This window comes from Xylocopa sonorina, chromosome 8 (genome assembly GCF_050948175.1).
Source record: "Xylocopa sonorina isolate GNS202 chromosome 8, iyXylSono1_principal, whole genome shotgun sequence".
In the NCBI taxonomy this organism is placed as follows: Eukaryota; Metazoa; Arthropoda; class Insecta; order Hymenoptera; family Apidae; genus Xylocopa; species Xylocopa sonorina.
In genome coordinates, this window is record NC_135200.1 from 3,773,131 (window position 1) to 3,790,888 (window position 17,758).

At 35.1% G+C, this 17,758-nt stretch overlaps 2 protein-coding genes across 3 annotated transcripts in view; one reads left to right on the forward strand and one right to left on the reverse strand.

The window, feature by feature from the left end:
- Positions 1–10,207: 10,207 nt before the first annotated feature.
- LOC143426237 (outer dynein arm-docking complex subunit 3-like) lies at positions 10,208–12,907 on the reverse strand. Its single transcript, XM_076899508.1, has 6 exons — positions 12,804–12,907; positions 12,601–12,716; positions 12,029–12,385; positions 11,804–11,948; positions 10,534–10,686; positions 10,208–10,423 (listed from the first exon to the last, which is right to left on the reverse strand). The coding sequence occupies exons 1-6, from the start codon at positions 12,903–12,905 to the stop codon at positions 10,208–10,210; spliced, it is 1,089 nt and encodes a 362-aa protein (XP_076755623.1). The 5' UTR covers positions 12,906–12,907.
- Positions 12,908–16,560: 3,653 nt separating this feature from the next.
- Positions 16,561–17,758, forward strand: part of N (neurogenic locus Notch protein) — a 245,395-nt gene continuing 244,197 nt past the window's right edge. For both annotated transcript variants that reach the window (XM_076899547.1, XM_076899548.1), the window contains exon 1: positions 16,561–16,902. In XM_076899547.1, the coding sequence (XP_076755662.1) occupies positions 16,788–16,902 (115 nt within the window). In that variant the 5' untranslated portion in view covers positions 16,561–16,787. The remainder of the gene's footprint in view (positions 16,903–17,758) is intronic.

The window sequence follows — 17,758 nt, forward strand, 5'->3', positions numbered from 1 at the left end:
TTACATTTCTTTTCTGTGTACTGAAGTAAGTACATAACCGTAACAATATATTATATAAATTGAATTAAGTTTTTAACAATTGGAGCTTCGATATTTCTAAATAGAAATATTATGCTATATCAATACAATTAAAAATTGTATATTTCATTTAAAAGTCTATGCTGGCTTTCTTGTTCAGATTTTATAAACACTTCTTGACAGAGTAAGTACTATTTTATCATAATTTATTACAAATAGGATTGATGAATTTCTCTCCACATAGTTGCAATTACAATTAACGAGATTTCCGTCAACTTCTTCTTTCTCGTCGCATCTTCTTCGCGAGTGCATCCCCTGTCATGAAGCTCATTTCATTTTACGAAATATTAAGCTATATTACGTGTTTAATGTCAATTCTGTCTTTCAAACGTTAAGGAAAGAACCAAAGTACGTAAGTAACACGATTTTATAGTTATTCACGCAAATTATTCAACATTTCGAGGCGTCATAGCGATAGCATTACTTTTCGTGCTTCCGTAATTTTGGCATTTTTAAGTTAAATAAAATGTGTTTGAGTAGTTAAATTGTTTAAAAAGTATGAAAATATAGCTCCGAGAACATGTTGTGATAATTTGTAATATAAATTTTCAACGAAATACGAAGAAATGTAAGTTGAAATATTCCGTTCTTCCGATAGTTGAATTTCGCCTCGAAAGAAGAGAAATTTATTGTAATAATTTCGTTTTTAAGACAAGAATTCGATTATTTCTGTACATAATGTACTGCAATATTCGTAATTAACATTGTATAAATATACACGTATATATCGGACAATACAAATCTTTCTGTGCAGTTTATCTAGTAGAATGTATATCATAACACAAGAGTGCGTACTTTCCTGAGAAAAATACGCACGAGAATCTTCCTGGAATTCTTATTTTTGGGACGTGTCTCTTGTAGTAGGTTTTCAATTAGCTGATTTGTTTATAGTTGAAGCAGATAGCGAAATACCAAGGCCACGAAATGAACGTAGAAGCGTAGTCGAGAAACTACGTTCGAGCGCTTTCGGCCTCGTTCGAACGTTTTCGCGCTCGTTCGGACGCTTCCGGGGCATGCGAAGCGTAACATCGGCAGTCAGTTCGTGTCGTCCTCTGTTGCTGGTAAGACGTGTGGCCCTCTGTTGCCGATAAAGCTTTTCGAGATACGTTTCTGTTTCCGAGGTACGTTCACAAGCTTACTTGTCGACTGCGTAGTATTTTTAATTACTATTCTATTATACTTTTGTTCTATTATAAACGTTGTTTAGTCATTGCATACTTGGTTAATTATTTATTGAACATTATCATTATAAATATGAATATATCTTTGAATTTTCTTTTTGCTTTTCCTTTTATTATGCGTTTCATTGTTCATAGTTGTCCATAAATTGTTTGAATTTTGAAAATATGATTTATGAACTCGTTTACTATAAAATCTTAATATAACTGATTTTACCTTTGTATATTTATTTTAATTGTCTTGTTTTGTTCTGTTACAGATTTTTAAACAATTATGTCTTTCAAAGGATGGATATAGTGAGCAACGGACATTATTATTATTATTGAAAGAGGTGTGATGCAAAGACTGTAAGAACTTGATGAGAACGTATGGTATAAATTTATATTATTTCATTATTCATCATTTGGTAACATTTTATATATAATTGATTATGAACACATGATGTATGTAACAAGTAATGAGATGTTTGTTTAATAATCATTCTCACATGCAATTTTAAATATTTGTAGCATATAATATAGCTCACTAATTAAGAATATTGAATATGCTTTAAGTTCTGATACCGAATAATCATAATAGATTTTTTATAGATCAATCACGAATTCTTAATGAGTTCATAAATAGTTTATAATATTTGGATATATTTCATACTATATTCAAAATTTATAATTTATTTTATTTATATATACGTATGTTTTTGCATAGTTGAATAATTTAAAAGGGAACTAATATTTTTTTGAACAAACGCTCGATCGGGAAAAGATGAAGAATAATACGACAGTAAATTGTGTGTTGTTTTTATTTACCCCTTGTTCCCCCATGTACAATGTTTTTCTTCCAGAATATTTTGGTGACTGCGCGCAATGCAGTCGGTAGAGTCAGTGTTTGTTACGATAAATAGTTTTAGTATTTTTTAGAGCACAACTGCTCTAATTTTAATTACATTTTTTTTTATAATATTCATACGCGAAAGAGTAGAGTCAGTGTTTTCTTCGTAAATGGCAATTGCATTGTAGTCTTTTATATATATTTTTCTTTTCTTAATTTTTTTTTTAAATATCTGCTGCCTCGGTATTAGCTTTATTGCTGTCTACCTAAAGGATCCAGCTGTGCTTCAAAAGCCAAAAATGTAAGTATCTTTCGTACTTTATTTACAATTTCAACTTTGTTAAACTTTTAATCTTTTTAAACATTAAATTAACATAATTGTGGTTAATTCATTGTAAGTAATCACAAAATTAATCACAATGAAGCAAATTAATAATTGAAAATGTTAACAAGAACTTTAAAAGGTCAAATTATAGTAATATGGTTTCTGTTTATGGTTTTCAGTTACTTCTACGATGGATTTATCTACCACTTCTACCCTGACGACAACGTTCATGATGTTCTCCTAGAGGTAAGCAACATTTCTTAATATTTCTTCTTTACTGATTAATTGTGTGGTAACATGAATTTTAATTCATAATATGACTTTCTTCAGGCATTTTCCACAACTTCGATGATTTCTCTGAGGCAGCAGCAGTAGCAGCAGTTCCTTCAAACATCAGCAGCATCCCCGATGGCTCTCTTCAGACATCAGCAGCATCATGGATCTACGGTCGGTGAGTCGCATACCTTTAAGTTCCTCTGGTCACCCAATCATGTCATAGGATGAAAGGTCCAAATCGGCACGGATGACTGGTTGTAATTACGTAGAATTTTCTTGACGAGCATAGTGACCGTGGATATACCATTATATTCATGAGTAGTAACATTTATTCTGTGTATTATTTATTAGCTTAGGATAGGTTTTCTTGTACTTCGCGTTTATAAGTAAATACGAGTATTCTAATATTTGATACACATAGTATGAATATTTAGAAAGTTTTACATAAAATTAATATTTTGGATATGAATATATATAAGAGTTAAATACTATGAATATTAATAATTACATATATATGTGTATATATAGATATAACATATTTTTATGAATAAATAAGTAATATATATTACAACTGCCTTGTTATAGCAGTGTATAATGGTGAAGTCGGATATCCTCTGACTTCGTTCTTGTAATAATTACAATAATTGTACCATGATGTTGATAAAGTGTATCAAATGCTTTAGTCACTTAATCGAGTTTGTATTTATTGAAAATTGAACACATAAAATATATGATAAATACATATGATAAATATCATATATATGAAATATATTGTAACTTTATAGTATAGCTTTTGTTATAATTAAAGTTCGTTTGCTTGATTACCGAAACTATGTCATATTACGTGTGCAAGAAGACATTTTGCGTCGAGTAGATTTTGAAATCAAAGCATCAAGCTTGAATATTATTTTCATATCTTAGAATGATTGCTTTGATGACAAGATCGCTCGAAATTAGTGCCTTTATAATTATATATATTTATAAATGTTATATATTAAATATGTATTAAATTAAATACTCATCGAGACAATGAGAGAGGCGCTTTCCATTTCCTTCTATCATTATAATGTACGGGATGTAAAATAATTGATTTTAAATTTAAATTTAATTTCGAATTTAATTTTGATTTTAAATTTAATTGTAATTTAAAGTTTAACATTAACTATAAATTTACTTTTAATTTAAAATTTAACTTGAATTTGAAATATAACTTTGAATTGAAATTTAATTATTCTTGACAATAAATAAATGAATTTGAGTTGATTGTCGAGTAGCGTGGTGTTACCACTATAGCGTCCCAGTATTGGCCTCTACCCCGTTGCGTAAGGCCCTTGGTTATTCCAAAAGGCAGACGGGGTAGTCCGTCACCCCCACCGAGGGCATCGGTAGTGGTGGACTGCGTACTTAGATTACTGCACTGGGTTCACTGCCGGCTGATTGGGCGTATCCCAATCCCTGCCTCAAGGAGAGGTCGTGCCTGGGTGTCACCGTAGGCACCTGGTCACGTTAAACATCTCGCGGACGTGAAAATACGTCAAACGGTACTGGTGGCTGTAGTAGTAACCTCCTATGGGTTTGCTTTGCTTGTTTTTGAGATTACATGGGGAGGAGGGTCCGCTTCGAAGGAAGGGTTACATCCCAAAGGATGCCGATGGTTTTTCACTCACTTTGTTCGCGTCGCGCCGCGCTTTTTTACTCTATTCTGTACGTTATAATATTAAAATGAATTGTGAATCTCCTTTTGCATGTCTCGATGAAATATTTAATAATTGGTAGTTAATTTTACACTGCATAGAGCATTTTTAGCTTTATGTCCGGTTAGCTTGTTAACTGTCGCTATAGCGTCCCAGTACGGGCGCCCTGCCTCGTCCGTAAGGCCCTCGGCTATTCCGAAGGGCAGACGGGGGAGCCCGCCACCCTCACCAAGGGTATTGGTAGCTTCGAATCTCGCCTAGGGGTTCGCGGCGCGCTAATTGAGCGTATCTCAGTTCCTGCCTCATGGGAGGCCGTGTCTCGAATGTTACTCGATAACATTCTGGTCACGTTAACTATTTTCGCGGACGCGAAAATGCGTCAACCACGCTGGTGGCTGTAGCGGCAATCTCGTGTATTTTTCACTTGATCATTTCTAAAATCATAGATCATGTTTGAGTTAGGATTGAAAGTAAAATTCTTTGCACCTCCATGCAGTGTAATAACTATCAATGAATAACTTAATATGTGAATGAATAAAATAAAAAATAAACCGAAGTACGGTTGATATGTGTTGTTGTTTTTGTACTAATCATTATATTTAGATCAGGATTTTCAGCTTCCTTTTCCGTGTTCGTTGCCAGGACCCCATTCACGTGCCCATGTGCTACTTGGATGGGGAAAAGGTGATGGGCACGATGATTCCCCACTAGTTTATAAGATTTTCTTGCAATCTGATGTACTAGTGTATTGTACGATGTATTTACCACACGTGTGATTAGACTGTGGAAATACGTCGATCATTATTAAACATTAACTATTGCATTTATTCCATTAAATATATTATTACTTAAAATAATAGTAATGTACAGCGATCAGTAACATCTCTCAGATTGCAATAGATGGTCTGCAAGTAAGTAAAATTTAGAAAGCGTGAGATTGTATGCAAGTTCGTGACTATTCCGTGTGTTGTATGTATGTGTTGGTAAGAGTCTGTTGCTGTTTTTTAAATATAGCGTTAGGTAGGTAGGTAGTTTACTTCTGGTATGTTTGCTGTTAATAATAAGTAGGTAGGGCCGGGCAGGTTGACCACAGTCTCCGATCGGGCAGGCGCGTTTCTCGCGTGGTTCAACCTGTTTCAGGGAATCAGATTTGAATGATCGACGGTATAGCTGGCGCGAACGGGGGATGCTGTTCGCCACTGGCTTCACTCGATCGATTTTTCGAATCGACCCGCGGTCGCGATCGCGATTTGACGAAACGAACGTATTTTTCTGCTCGAGGTTTGGCACGTTTGCATGGACAATGATTTCTCAAATCGTTGTTCATCTGCGTGCGTTGAGAATTTTCGCGATTTATATTTTTATTTCACCTTTGTATGTTATTCTTTGGTTTGCGCTCAGGAAATCTCGAGCTTAGATATAAGTTTCAGGATATTGGGCTTCATGCCCGAAGAAAGAAGAGGCTATTTGCCGAAGAGGCCCGGAGAAGAGGGCAACTATTAATGACTATGCATTTGGAAGTAACTCTCTGAATGCAAAGTCATTCTTTGTTACTACTTTGTCACTATGCTCGTATTTATGTAGTAGTAGTATATTCTAGCCAGCAAAATGCTGGCCTCATCAAATGCTGGGCAAATTGCGGTTTCAATTGTAGCGTTGCGTATAATTAATTACGGTTTCAATTAGAGTTACGAATAAATCCAAATCGCGATTTTTATTAGCGTTGCGATTAACTACAGGTCGCGATTTTTATTAGAGTTGCGTATTAATTAATATATCGCGTTTTGAATTAGAGTTGCGCAAAAATGATAATCGTGGTTGCTCTTTTAGCGTTGCGAACCATAAGATCGCGATTGTTTGCTGAATATCTAATTATTATTTGCTAAATATTTGTTTCGCGAATAATGTCAAATTGTATTTGCTATTTTGATGTGTACTAATAGTCTGTAATTAGTTTTATAGTGTTGCGATTTACATATATCGCGAGTAATTTCATCTTTTTGTTTTCTATAGAAGTAATAGTTTTTAATTTTCAAGTCTCTGAGTCCATTTAGTGTTGCGATAATGAATGACGCGGTACTCACGATAGTGTTGCGATTAATAAAAGCCCAATCTTCCACTGATACGGTGGAAACATCACCCTGTGCATATCAGGGTGATATTGCATCTATAAATTATTCCACTTGCGCTGTGGACATTGCAGCTACGCAGATTACTGTTCTAAAATCGTTTTATTAGTGTTGCGTAATTAAATTATGGGTGTATAAATTAGTGTTGCGAATTAAGAAAAACGCCATGAGGTGGTTGCTCGCGCATTGCTCTTTCATGACACACTCCGCGTTTAGATTGCATATTTTCTTTACTTGATATTTACTGAATTAGTGTTGCGAATTATGAAGAGCACCACAGTATGGCTGCTGTCGCGATTCGTTTTGCTAATTTCTATTTGAATAAATTATTATTGAATGATGTGTTGATATTTAATAACAATCATAGTGAGAGACGATGGATTGCATTCGTTTCTTCAATTCTCCGTTTCATATCTCTGCTAATCGAGCGTTTGTCATAAAATATTACAGAATAATGTAGTTATTTTCTACGGATAGATACCCTCTGGTTTTTACAATATTTCATTTAATGCTGATTTTGTGATTGATATTTAAACATTCCATTGTGTGTTTTGTGTCTCCGAATACATAAGCATTAAAAATTGCAAATTATATTAGAATACCTGTAAAATCGAAGTTAGTGTAGTTTAATAATACTTTTAAAAAAGTATTATTAAATTAGTAATATTTCAGATTCGAAATGATTCTTTTTAAGTGAACCAATTATTTAATTAATTTAACGAAAAGTAATAAGAAAGAAGATAGAATGGAATGTACATTATAATCAAAGACATTGCTTTTATTACATGTTACATACATCATCTTTTTCATGCTATTTCCATAAAATGATGTTTCTATATGTCAAATTTTAGTAAGGTATTACTAATTCATTGTATGAGTTTTTGTTGCAGATGAAGATACGATCACACATATAATACAAATAAAAAAGAGTGAACAACAAAAAGAATATACGAGGAAGAGGTATAAATATTATAAAATCATATTTATGTTATTTGTATATAAATGTTCTATATATTTTCAATTACGCTTATGTTTTTCTATGTGCATATGTGTGTATGTTTCTATTCTTGGATATATTTTTTGTGAAATTTGTTAACTCGTATGTTATTATTTTACCTGTTGTACATTTCTATTTCAGATATCGCAGCGCTTCCTGTCTCGATTATTATTTTATTATTATATTTATATGTGTATCTCTTCTTGGATATATTTTCTGTGTAATCTATTAACTTGTGTCATGGTTTTACATATTGTACATCTTTGTTCTAGATTCCACTTTTATTTTAGATGTTCCAGTGTTTCCAGTGCTGTTTTAGGTGTTCGTGCTTCAAATTCTGTCATCTTTTGTCGTCATTCATATGTTGACTCGCATCTCGTAAATTCGATCGCCTCTGTTCATCTGTGCGAAATCTTCCATTGTATTCTTTCTTTAATACTTCAGAGCTTCTTTTCTGTTGTTTGCTTTTGCACGAATACAAAGTACTTCATGTACTGTGTTCTCTTCGATCTTTGCATACGTAGGGTAAAACATTTTCAGACTTATTGATAAGTAGGAGTCATTTCTTTTAAGTTAATATACATTCCTGGTTAGATAGGTTGTTTTGAAATTAATCTTAATTATTGGCTAGGCAGGGTATTTGTGTTTCCTTCCATTTGTAACAATTCTTTCTCGCGATAATTCTTTATGAAGCTCCTTCCATTGTGCGTTTGCATAGAGATCAAACGTCGAACTTGTTGCAAATATACATTGAAAGGAGGTTTTATTTATATAATTATATCTTGTATAAAAGGAGGGTGGATGGGACGCGGTTAGGGTGGGTCTCCATTCGCAGCAACCTCCACGTGGTGAGACCCGGGTTCTAATTATTTAATATATGATTATTAATTGCATCATACAGTGATACGATACAATTAAACATTTTTGAGCAAATAATTAGAAGCCAATGGCTGCCATAGGTTAATCACCCTGTATATTAATTTTGTAACGGTATTCATTACTTTTAGGGGAATTGTTATATTTTTTATATAAATATATCTTAGACTAATTAATTGCATCGGTAGATAGAAGAAATGTTACAACTATTTGTATTATACAAAACTTAAGTTTTATTGTAATATATTGTATATTCCATTAGTTTTATTTTAATTTATTGTATATTTCAATAGTTATAATGTAATTTTTTTATATTTTGACAGTTCTAATGTATTTTCTTGTATATTTCAATAGTTTTATTATAATTTTTTGTATATTTCAATAGTCTATTATATTTTCTTCTATATTTCAGTACTTTTATTAAAATTTATTGTATATTTTAGTAATTTCATTGTATTTTCCTCTATACCTCACTAGTTTTTTGCAATTTTTTGTATATTTCTGGCTTTAGAGGTAAGAGAGAGAAAGATATATAAGAAAGCTTCAAGAAAGAGTGAGACAGGTGATTAATGCCTAACTAGTTTCACTTCTTCTCCGAGAGATGACGCTAGCATTTTTAAGTAGTTTACTTCGCTCTCGATAACGCTGTGCAATCAGTTTGAGCACTTTTCACAGAGGTAACGCCAGGGGTTCTGGAGTAGGGTCGGTAACATCTGTCTCACTTTTTTTTATAGCTTTCTTATACATCTTTCTCTCTGTTACCCCTAAAGCGGGAAATATACAAGAAATTGCAATAAAACTATTGAGATATACAATAAATTACAAAAAAACTACAGAAATATACAAGAAGTTACTATAAAATTATTCAAATATACAAGAAATTACAATAAAACTAGTAGAATGTACCACAAATTACATTAGAACTATATAATAAAATATACGAGAAATTACGCTACAATTAGTTTAATGTACAATAAATTAAAATAAAGCTAATGAAATATAGAATAAATTACAATAAAACCTAAGTTTGGTATAATATACATAGTTATGATATAACATTTCTTCTATCCATCGATGCAATTTAATAATCTAAGGTATATTTACATAAAAAATATAACAATTCCTATACAAATAATGACTATCGGTACAAAATTTATATACAGTGTGATTCACTATTCATATAACAAATTGTTACAGCTGATACTACGCCTCAAAAGCAACAAAAAAGTTCGTATAAACCAAGGTCCAATTTGCAAAAATAGCAGAGAAAATTGGGATTTTTGTTTTTTTACAAAACTTACTAGAAGAAAATGACAAACAATACTGAAAAGAACAATAAATTTACTATTAGAATAGTCCCTATTTTACTCTTAAACTCGAAAACTGGTGAAGTAATAAAAGTTTAAATAGTAGTAGGCTGAAGAAGTTACTTTTAACGTTTCTATATACAGTTCTGCATATAATATCAAGCATTTTAAGTAAAATAAAGTTTAGATGAGTAATACTCTCATTATAACAAATTAATTTCTGAAAAGGTACTATTAATGTTTCCTTTATTTTGATATGTATTAATTGAAGAAATTTCACAGCTTTACTCTTTCCTCTCTTACATAGACTTTCGTAGAATCGAATATTAATAAACAAATTTGTTTAATAGTATAGTGCTTTTATATACATTTTATGCTACGAAAAGTGTCTAAAACTGTGATTTTGAAAGATAATTGTTTTTACTGTAATGATAGATACGAAAGATCTATAAAAATAGAAAAAAAATGATAATCAATATTGAATAAGGTATTACATATGAATTTATAAATGAGAAAGTTCATCTCCTGAAAGTGAATCCTTTTCGGCGGCTTTTAATGTCGACCAGTTGCTGAGCTTGTCTCTTGAGGGCGTTTCTGGTTGGTACGTCCTCCTCATCTTCTGAAGGTAGCGTCGCTGGCGTTGTTGAAGATGGAAATCGTGGAAAAAGTGGTCCTTCGCTTGTACGTGCTGCTTTCCCCTCGACCGAAGTCGTCGCGATTGACACTGTTTCGAACTAAAAGTAGTAGACGGATTTCAATCTGTTTCCAAGATGTAATAATCTACAGAATCAGTTGTATTGCGCAACAAGGACTATTTAGCAATTATATATTTCAGAATTATTACCTTATCCAGCGTTACTTCATCCAGTACTTCCAGATACTTATCCGGTCCTCCTAAAGATTCAATAATGCTTTCCGTCTTTTCATTGATCAAATCAATAAGTTGTAAAGGATTTTCAACTTCACTTGGCTCTGCAGGCAATGGCTCAATTATATCCTGAAAGATATTTACTCCGTTATCTGCATTAATAGATATTTCCTCAACTCTCCAAATTATAGATAAGCTTTATATATTGAACATCGTCATTGTAGCATCAAATTGCAGTATAATATTAAATGACGAAAGTAAAGTACCTGTCGATTAAACATCCTTGCTTTAATTGAACGACAAGAATTTGTAAAACGTCTCAACGTTTAATTTTTTATTTCAATTGAAATTAAAGTTCCAAGAAAGAAGGTCTCTTACAATGGTTGAAAATTGTATATTTTTCCGACTGGTCGAATTCCTTTCTATTCCGAGTGTTTGAACACGCCCAGCGGAGAAGTGAAAGAGGACACAGAGGATTGGACGACTAGTTAACGTGTAAGGGCGGCACGTACGGGTTCTAGGGATCGATTGAATCAATAATTGATTTTCTCGTGGCTCGACGTGCTACCGAAGTATTTACTTTCGATCAGGTTCGAAGGTGTTAATGCGTAGGACAGCGGCTTCTTAAGGTGAGAATTACAGGCAGGGATTGTTCAAGGAAGTTCATTGGTGAACCGCGTGCACGTCGGGGGTGTTAAATCTCCAGAGACAATATAATTGGTATGGAAACCCGAACCGGGTTCCATTGCGGTAACCACCATTGAAGACGGCTTTACTAATTTAATTAGGAATTTACATGGTATTTCCATCGACCATTTTAACACGAAATGGCCGCCTCTGATGGGATTTGATTTTGTGGACATTCTACCTCTCGAAGTGTTAATTCATCGAGATATCCTTTCGCTTCATCGAACGACTATACGTTAAATAAAAATCTTTCGTTCGAACGTAAGTTAATTACAGATAGCTGATGGTCATGTGGATAAGACTGATGTTTATTCTTCTGTCCTTTGTTTCGATTCTTAACCGCAACTGTAGAATCATTTTTATAACAATAAAACAATATATGGAATAATTTAGACAATGCGTGTAAAAATACGGACTGTTGGCGGCAATCAATATTAACGATCTAGTAATATTTATCTTTGAGTGTTACGAAATTTTTCCTAAAATTTGATATTTAAAGCTACGTAGTTTAGTATATCACATTAGAATTGATTTTTAGTTTACATAAAAACTAACATACCCGAAATCGGTTGCAAATGTTCCACAACGTTGCACTTATTTCCTGCAACAGATCTTCAACCCTCTGCCTTTCCGTAACCGCCGCTAATTGGCGCGAATGTTGCTCATCGATCTGGCGATTCAATTTTTCCACGTCTTCCGCGTTTCTAACATGCACGATGTCCAATAAAGGGTTAAGAAAAATAGAATAGCCTTGACGGGTATACAGGGATACATGGACACTCACTGTTCCGCGTTCTTCGTCTCGGAGAACTTTCTTGTTTCCATCTCGGTGATAAGCTCCTGCCTCTGCTTTTCTAACGTCATTTTCTCTTGTTCAGTGGCCACCCGCATTTTCTGCAGATTATCCTTGGTCGCCCGCTGACCCAGAAACCGGTTCAGAACGTCCTCGGACCTGGACACTCCGGTGGCGCTGCGAAGCTTGGCGAACGCCTCTTCCAGGCGTGTCACCTCGTCCTTGGTAATGTCTTCTGAGGCCTGTACACGACTTTTCCCACGTGTGTCGAAATCATCTCGCGGACGCGAATGGAATATCATCTTTTCTAAACGCTCGAGCTCCATTTTTCGTTCCTGCACGCGTTCCCTGGTCGCGAACAGATTTTTGTTTCACGTTAGTTAGTTCAACGTGGTTTATCTTCTAAGACTATTCTGTTCTCCTGGTTAAATGTGTGTATTGTTTAAAAGAATCTTAATAAGTCGAAAAAATTGTTAAATTAAATCACCATGACGTTTTGAATAATCTTTTGCCAGGTTTGATGGAAACGTTTCTATAATTGTCAACTATTTATTTATTCGAACCTGTAATCTTCGAGTACAGCATGGCGTTCTTTGCTACAGTTTGTAACTTCGATTTCTTCTTTTATCAACATTTCCTGCATTTTATCTTTTAATGTGATAGCTTCGTCCTTCACTCCCTGTATACAAATATCATACATATTTCCATCGATTTTGCATAGTTACAAAACAAATTTGAATACGATGATTAAATTTATACGAAAGACCTGAAGACGCTTCACTTCGTTCACTTGTTCCTTTATTTCATCTTCCAGCTTGTTCAACGATGATTCGTAGAACACGGATTTCTCCTTTAAATCGGAACGCATCGAACGATATTTCATTCTTGCTATGTTCGCCTTGATTTGCAGCATCCTGATGTGTTCCAAACGTACTTCCAGCTTAACTATTTTCTGTGAGAACATAAACAGATGGATATTCTGACGATAGATATCTCTAACGATGTTCATCTCTATTCTTTTCGCTCACATTTCTCAACGGATTCTCTATCTTCTTCTTAAATATCTTCTGCATCTTACCGCCCATTAATTGACCGTATTCTTCAAGTAACGAGTGTAATCTCTGCTGTCGCTGTGGAATATTTATGTCGGAATATGATTACGCATTCGCGTGAAATAGTCTTTAAGAGATCGATATCTTGCTCACCTTCTTGCGCTGATACTTAATTAGATCGTGCTTCTTTCTTAAGCGTACATTGTCCTCTTGCGCTTTAACGATTGTCTCATCTAAATTGCGTTTTTTCTCATGAGCCGAAGACTTGCGTCTCATGTGAACTCCGCTCCCCGATTTTCCCTCACTCTGGAATATGTGACGTAAAATATGAATTTTCACGCGTAAGAATCTCTCGCTCCTCAATCATTTTCATCGTCGTCGGTATCAATCGACGCGTTTCGCAATTACATTCTGTATGTTTGCATACTCCGTGTACAGCTCTCTAACACTTTGCCTGAGAGTCGCGATTTTCTCCGCGTATTCATGTTTCTTCGCCTCGTATTCCTCGAAATTCGCTTTCCTTTGTCCCTCTGCGAACGAAAAGTACACACTTGGTTATTAACACACTTTAGCTCACGCACGATACCTGATAACAACTATTCCTTGTCGAGGAAGATTCGCGAATAACACGTTCGCGCGCAGTCTCTTGTATATGCATTATGTAGTTAGGGAATTTCGTTTCGCATCGAGATGCAACTCTGTTTGTCAATGTCAGTTGAATGATGTTTGACGATTTTTTTCACAAGTCGTTTGTCGAACATGTAACAAAAATTATTGTATGCATTTTCAAGTGGACAAAACCAAAAGACATAAGGTTATGGCTTGTAATATTTTACTATGTGCATGTAAACGCGTCTTAGGAAATAACGATATCTTCCGCAAAATACATTTTATGTCGAATGGAATTTAATCGGCTTGAATCTGCGCAAAGAGATTACAGAGCAATAATTAAGCTGCAAAAGAAAATAAAAAAATGTTTCTATAATAATAGCCGGAGGATACAACAAACACAGGTCGTGACTGAACTGATAGTTGCGGTGGTTCAAGCCGCGAGTCATGATCATCGTATTTTGCATGCACACCATAAATAAACTAAATTGCTTAAATTGCTTAAATTGACGTCACGATTTTCCTCAAAAGTGACTTTGTTTATAGAAACTAGCTAATGCTAGGTTGTTGATTGTCTCTTTAAGTGATTTCTGGAAAGAATGTAGGAGACGATAATCTCGTGGTATCGTTTGAACGATGAACCAGAATGGCAATGACAAGATGACCCTTATGCATTTTAAGTACAGTTAGTATCAAACGTTTTACTCAGTTTTTTATCAGTCAAACACTGTTTAAGAAATTATAGAATAATTATCAATTTACTGCCGTGTTTATTTAAAAAAGATAAACTGTTTTGGGTTAAAAAATAATATCATGTACGAGTCATTTAAATTAGGAATCGATGTGGTATTCTTTAAATGGCGTGTAATAGAAACGTTTTCTAGAATATTCATTTTATAATTAACATTCTGATACGGTAATACATAGTAACCCGGTAGAAAATTTTTTTTTTTTGGTCACTGGAGAGTCACTTATGCGCGATACAAATGTTTCTTTCTGGACTTCTAGTTTATCCGGTTAAACGTGTTCTTATGTATCTTCGGATGCAATCAGGAACTTGTTTTGGAAATAAACGCTAACGAATTGTTTTCTTATTTCAAATGACATTATGCGAAACGACAGAATAGTAAATATGCGACTGCTAAACCAGACTTAGCAAATAGATTATAACTTTAATACACTTCGTTAAGCCCACAGATTTACCTGATAGCTGGATCTTTTTCTTGATCTCTGCGATCTTCTTATTCAAATCGTTTAGTTTGTTTTCGGTGGTAGGCGCTAACGGATCGCACATGATTTCACAGAGAAACTTGAAAATCTACTTGCTCCTTATCGACTTAATAGCAAGTAACGTTGCCTTAGCGACGACATCGTATAGAACGGAAACGCATACATTATTAGATACTATTGTAGATACTGTGCACACATATATTTCTTTGATTATTTTAATTTTGATCTTTCATCATTGTACTTGCAAAAAGTGGCATTTTAAATTTTACGCAAGCAGTAAGAATAATTTACTAATAACTTAATTATACTTAAATTATTTTAATAAATCTCAGTAAATATTATATAAAAAATAGCGAATAAATGAAAAGGTAGAAAAGATTTTTGTAAACTGAAAACATGAACAACGCGCACAGCGCATCCGAAGGAAAACGGCATTGCTCTCGATGGTGTAATACTTTGCGCCGCAATGCATAACTTGCAGATGTTTGCGGCTCGATGATAGGGTTAATCGTTTCATTAATAAAAACTAACGACCGCAACAGTATTTACAGTTTCGTGCCTGTATCTCGCGTGCCCCCTTGAACACAAAGGGGAAAGCAATTCGTAAGGCTTTGTCTGTGAATGGGCTTAAGGAGAGGGGCACCGAATTATAATTCCGCATTTGTATTCGTTAAGGCAGCAGCCGCGCCTGGTGGCGGCTATGCTGGCGATGAATTTCGCGTTACACGCAATCAACCGCTGGAAGGTTAATTAATGATCAGACATGCTTGGCCAGTACTCGACGGGCCTCATACACATCGGCGTCTTGGCACTTTATAACTGACCACGTTCGTTGCGTACCGTTTGCCGTTTGAATTCTAGAGAAGCGTCATCCGCGACGGCGTTAAGTTTCAATCCGACTGGGGATCAGAGATTCGATTCGTATTCGAGGCTTGAATTCGTGAAATCGAGCGAAAAAGAACCCGCGACTGTTTAAAAAAACTGGCGATAGCGATGCTCGCGACAGTATTACACATGCGGATGGTTTAATTAACAACCTTGATAACGAGACAATTAAATCACCAACGTTAGACTGTTACGTGCCTCTTCGCTCGCAGTGTAGTGCAGCGAGAAGTGAGAATTAATTAGAAGTATCTGTGGCTACTGTTCTATACAGCAAAGTTAATTTGTTAAGAGTATGTATGTAGGATACAAAGTGTACGACCAACATAAATTACCAATGAAATTCGTGTACAGTTCTACGATGCGCTACGAATATCGACGCTTATTTGTTACAATAACGCAGTAAATTTGACGAAGACGCAAAACAGTAGAAATTAATTTTCATTTTACAGTTTCAAAAATATATTAAACTCGATATTAATTGACGTTCTCATTTTGGCACGAACCATTTGATATCGCATCTAGGATTTTCAAACGGATAAGTTCGATCGATCGTTCGGTTCCATCGTTCTGTTGTAGCCAAAAAACGTAATAACCGCGCGCTACGGTCGTATTCCATTCTAGCTGAATTCCAATTGGCCCGCGCTGTCAGCCATCCTATGGTGGCGTAGTAATACAGCCGTTGGAGGCAGGTGCGCGCGCATTGGGGAACTACTTTCAGCGCGTTAAGCGAACAATAGGGATCCCAGAAGTGTTTCGGACGCGGTCGTGTTCGTATACGGTTGTCGCATGCTTTTTTCTCGTATTGCCTCGCGTGACGGTGTATATACACTTTTGCTGGACGTATCGGAGGTGACATAGAATTCGGACGATGTGCGCGGTCAAGTGACGGTACGCGGATTTAATACTGAAGTGCACCGAAGTGTTGGTTCTCTCTAGTGTGTGCGCCCGGGCCTCGATGAGTGTGTGTCTACTCGATGTGTGTGGATAAAATTCACGGCATCATGTTGCCACGACGAAAATTGGATTACGCATCGATGGCGTGTCTCTTCCTGTCTCTGTTCATGATCGTTTCTCTTCCTGCGGTATCCGGTAAGTGTGATAAATGCGCATCTCCCGAGCGTATATTCTCTCGTGTCCGCTTCGGAGTCAGTTTGAAGTCGTTCCTCGCCACATGTCGCTGCTAGGCAACAGGTCACGAAACAACGCTGAGCGCCGGCGCGTTCCACGCTTGAACGTTAGTTAAAACTCGATGTCTTTTTCTCGAACCTTTTCTCTGTTAAACTTCTCTTAGGAACCGTTCGAGGTCAAAGCGTCGAAAGATTATCGAACGATTTCATTCGTATAATTGGTATTCCGGAGCGATGTCGGACATCGTCTCTCGTGCTTGCTTTCAATTACTACCAGTCTCAAAAATATTGACCATTTTAGTTCGTTCGTACTACTCGACGCGTCCTTTTTTCTTTTCGAAACGAATATTTCACTGATATTCTTCTATTCTTATTCTTTATTTGTTATTTGTAGGCAGGATGCTGCGTAGCAGAGTTTAAATTGTCGCTCTGTGAATGAAAGTGGCATAGCCGTATGATTATACTCTTTTTTTAATGTTTTTACTTTTTTTTATAATGTCTCAGTCATCCACCATTGCTTATGAATCACCCTATAAATCTCAAATCAAATTAATTTATGTGTTTACCGTAAACTGCTCGACTTGCTCATTTCTATCAACCCCATTTTTGGACCAACCAACTTTCTTGAAATTCTAAAAATTGTTGACGTCCTCCGCTATATTGGCATTAAATCCCAAATGTTAAAATGCAGGCATCATTGTACTGAAAATCAGTCACTGACTCTATCAAGATTTCAATTAGGTCCGTCTGTGTTTTCGTGTAATTCGTGTAATATATTCATTGGAATTGAATCATTTCCTTGTTTGTTAATATTTAGA

What these genes read in the sequence shown, in the direction of transcription:
- LOC143426237 (XM_076899508.1), bottom strand. Translation starts at nt 12,905, where the DNA reads ATGCGTTCCGATTTAAAGGAGAAATCCGTGTTCTACGAATCATCGTTG. An exon ending in ACGAAGTGAAGCGTCTTCAG is followed by an intron (nt 12,717 to 12,803) that starts GTCTTTCGTATA and finishes ATTTGTATACAG; the next exon opens with GGAGTGAAGGACGAAGCTAT. An exon ending in ACATTTGCAACCGATTTCGG is followed by an intron (nt 10,687 to 11,803) that starts GTATGTTAGTTT and finishes AATATCTTTCAG; the next exon opens with GATATAATTGAGCCATTGCC.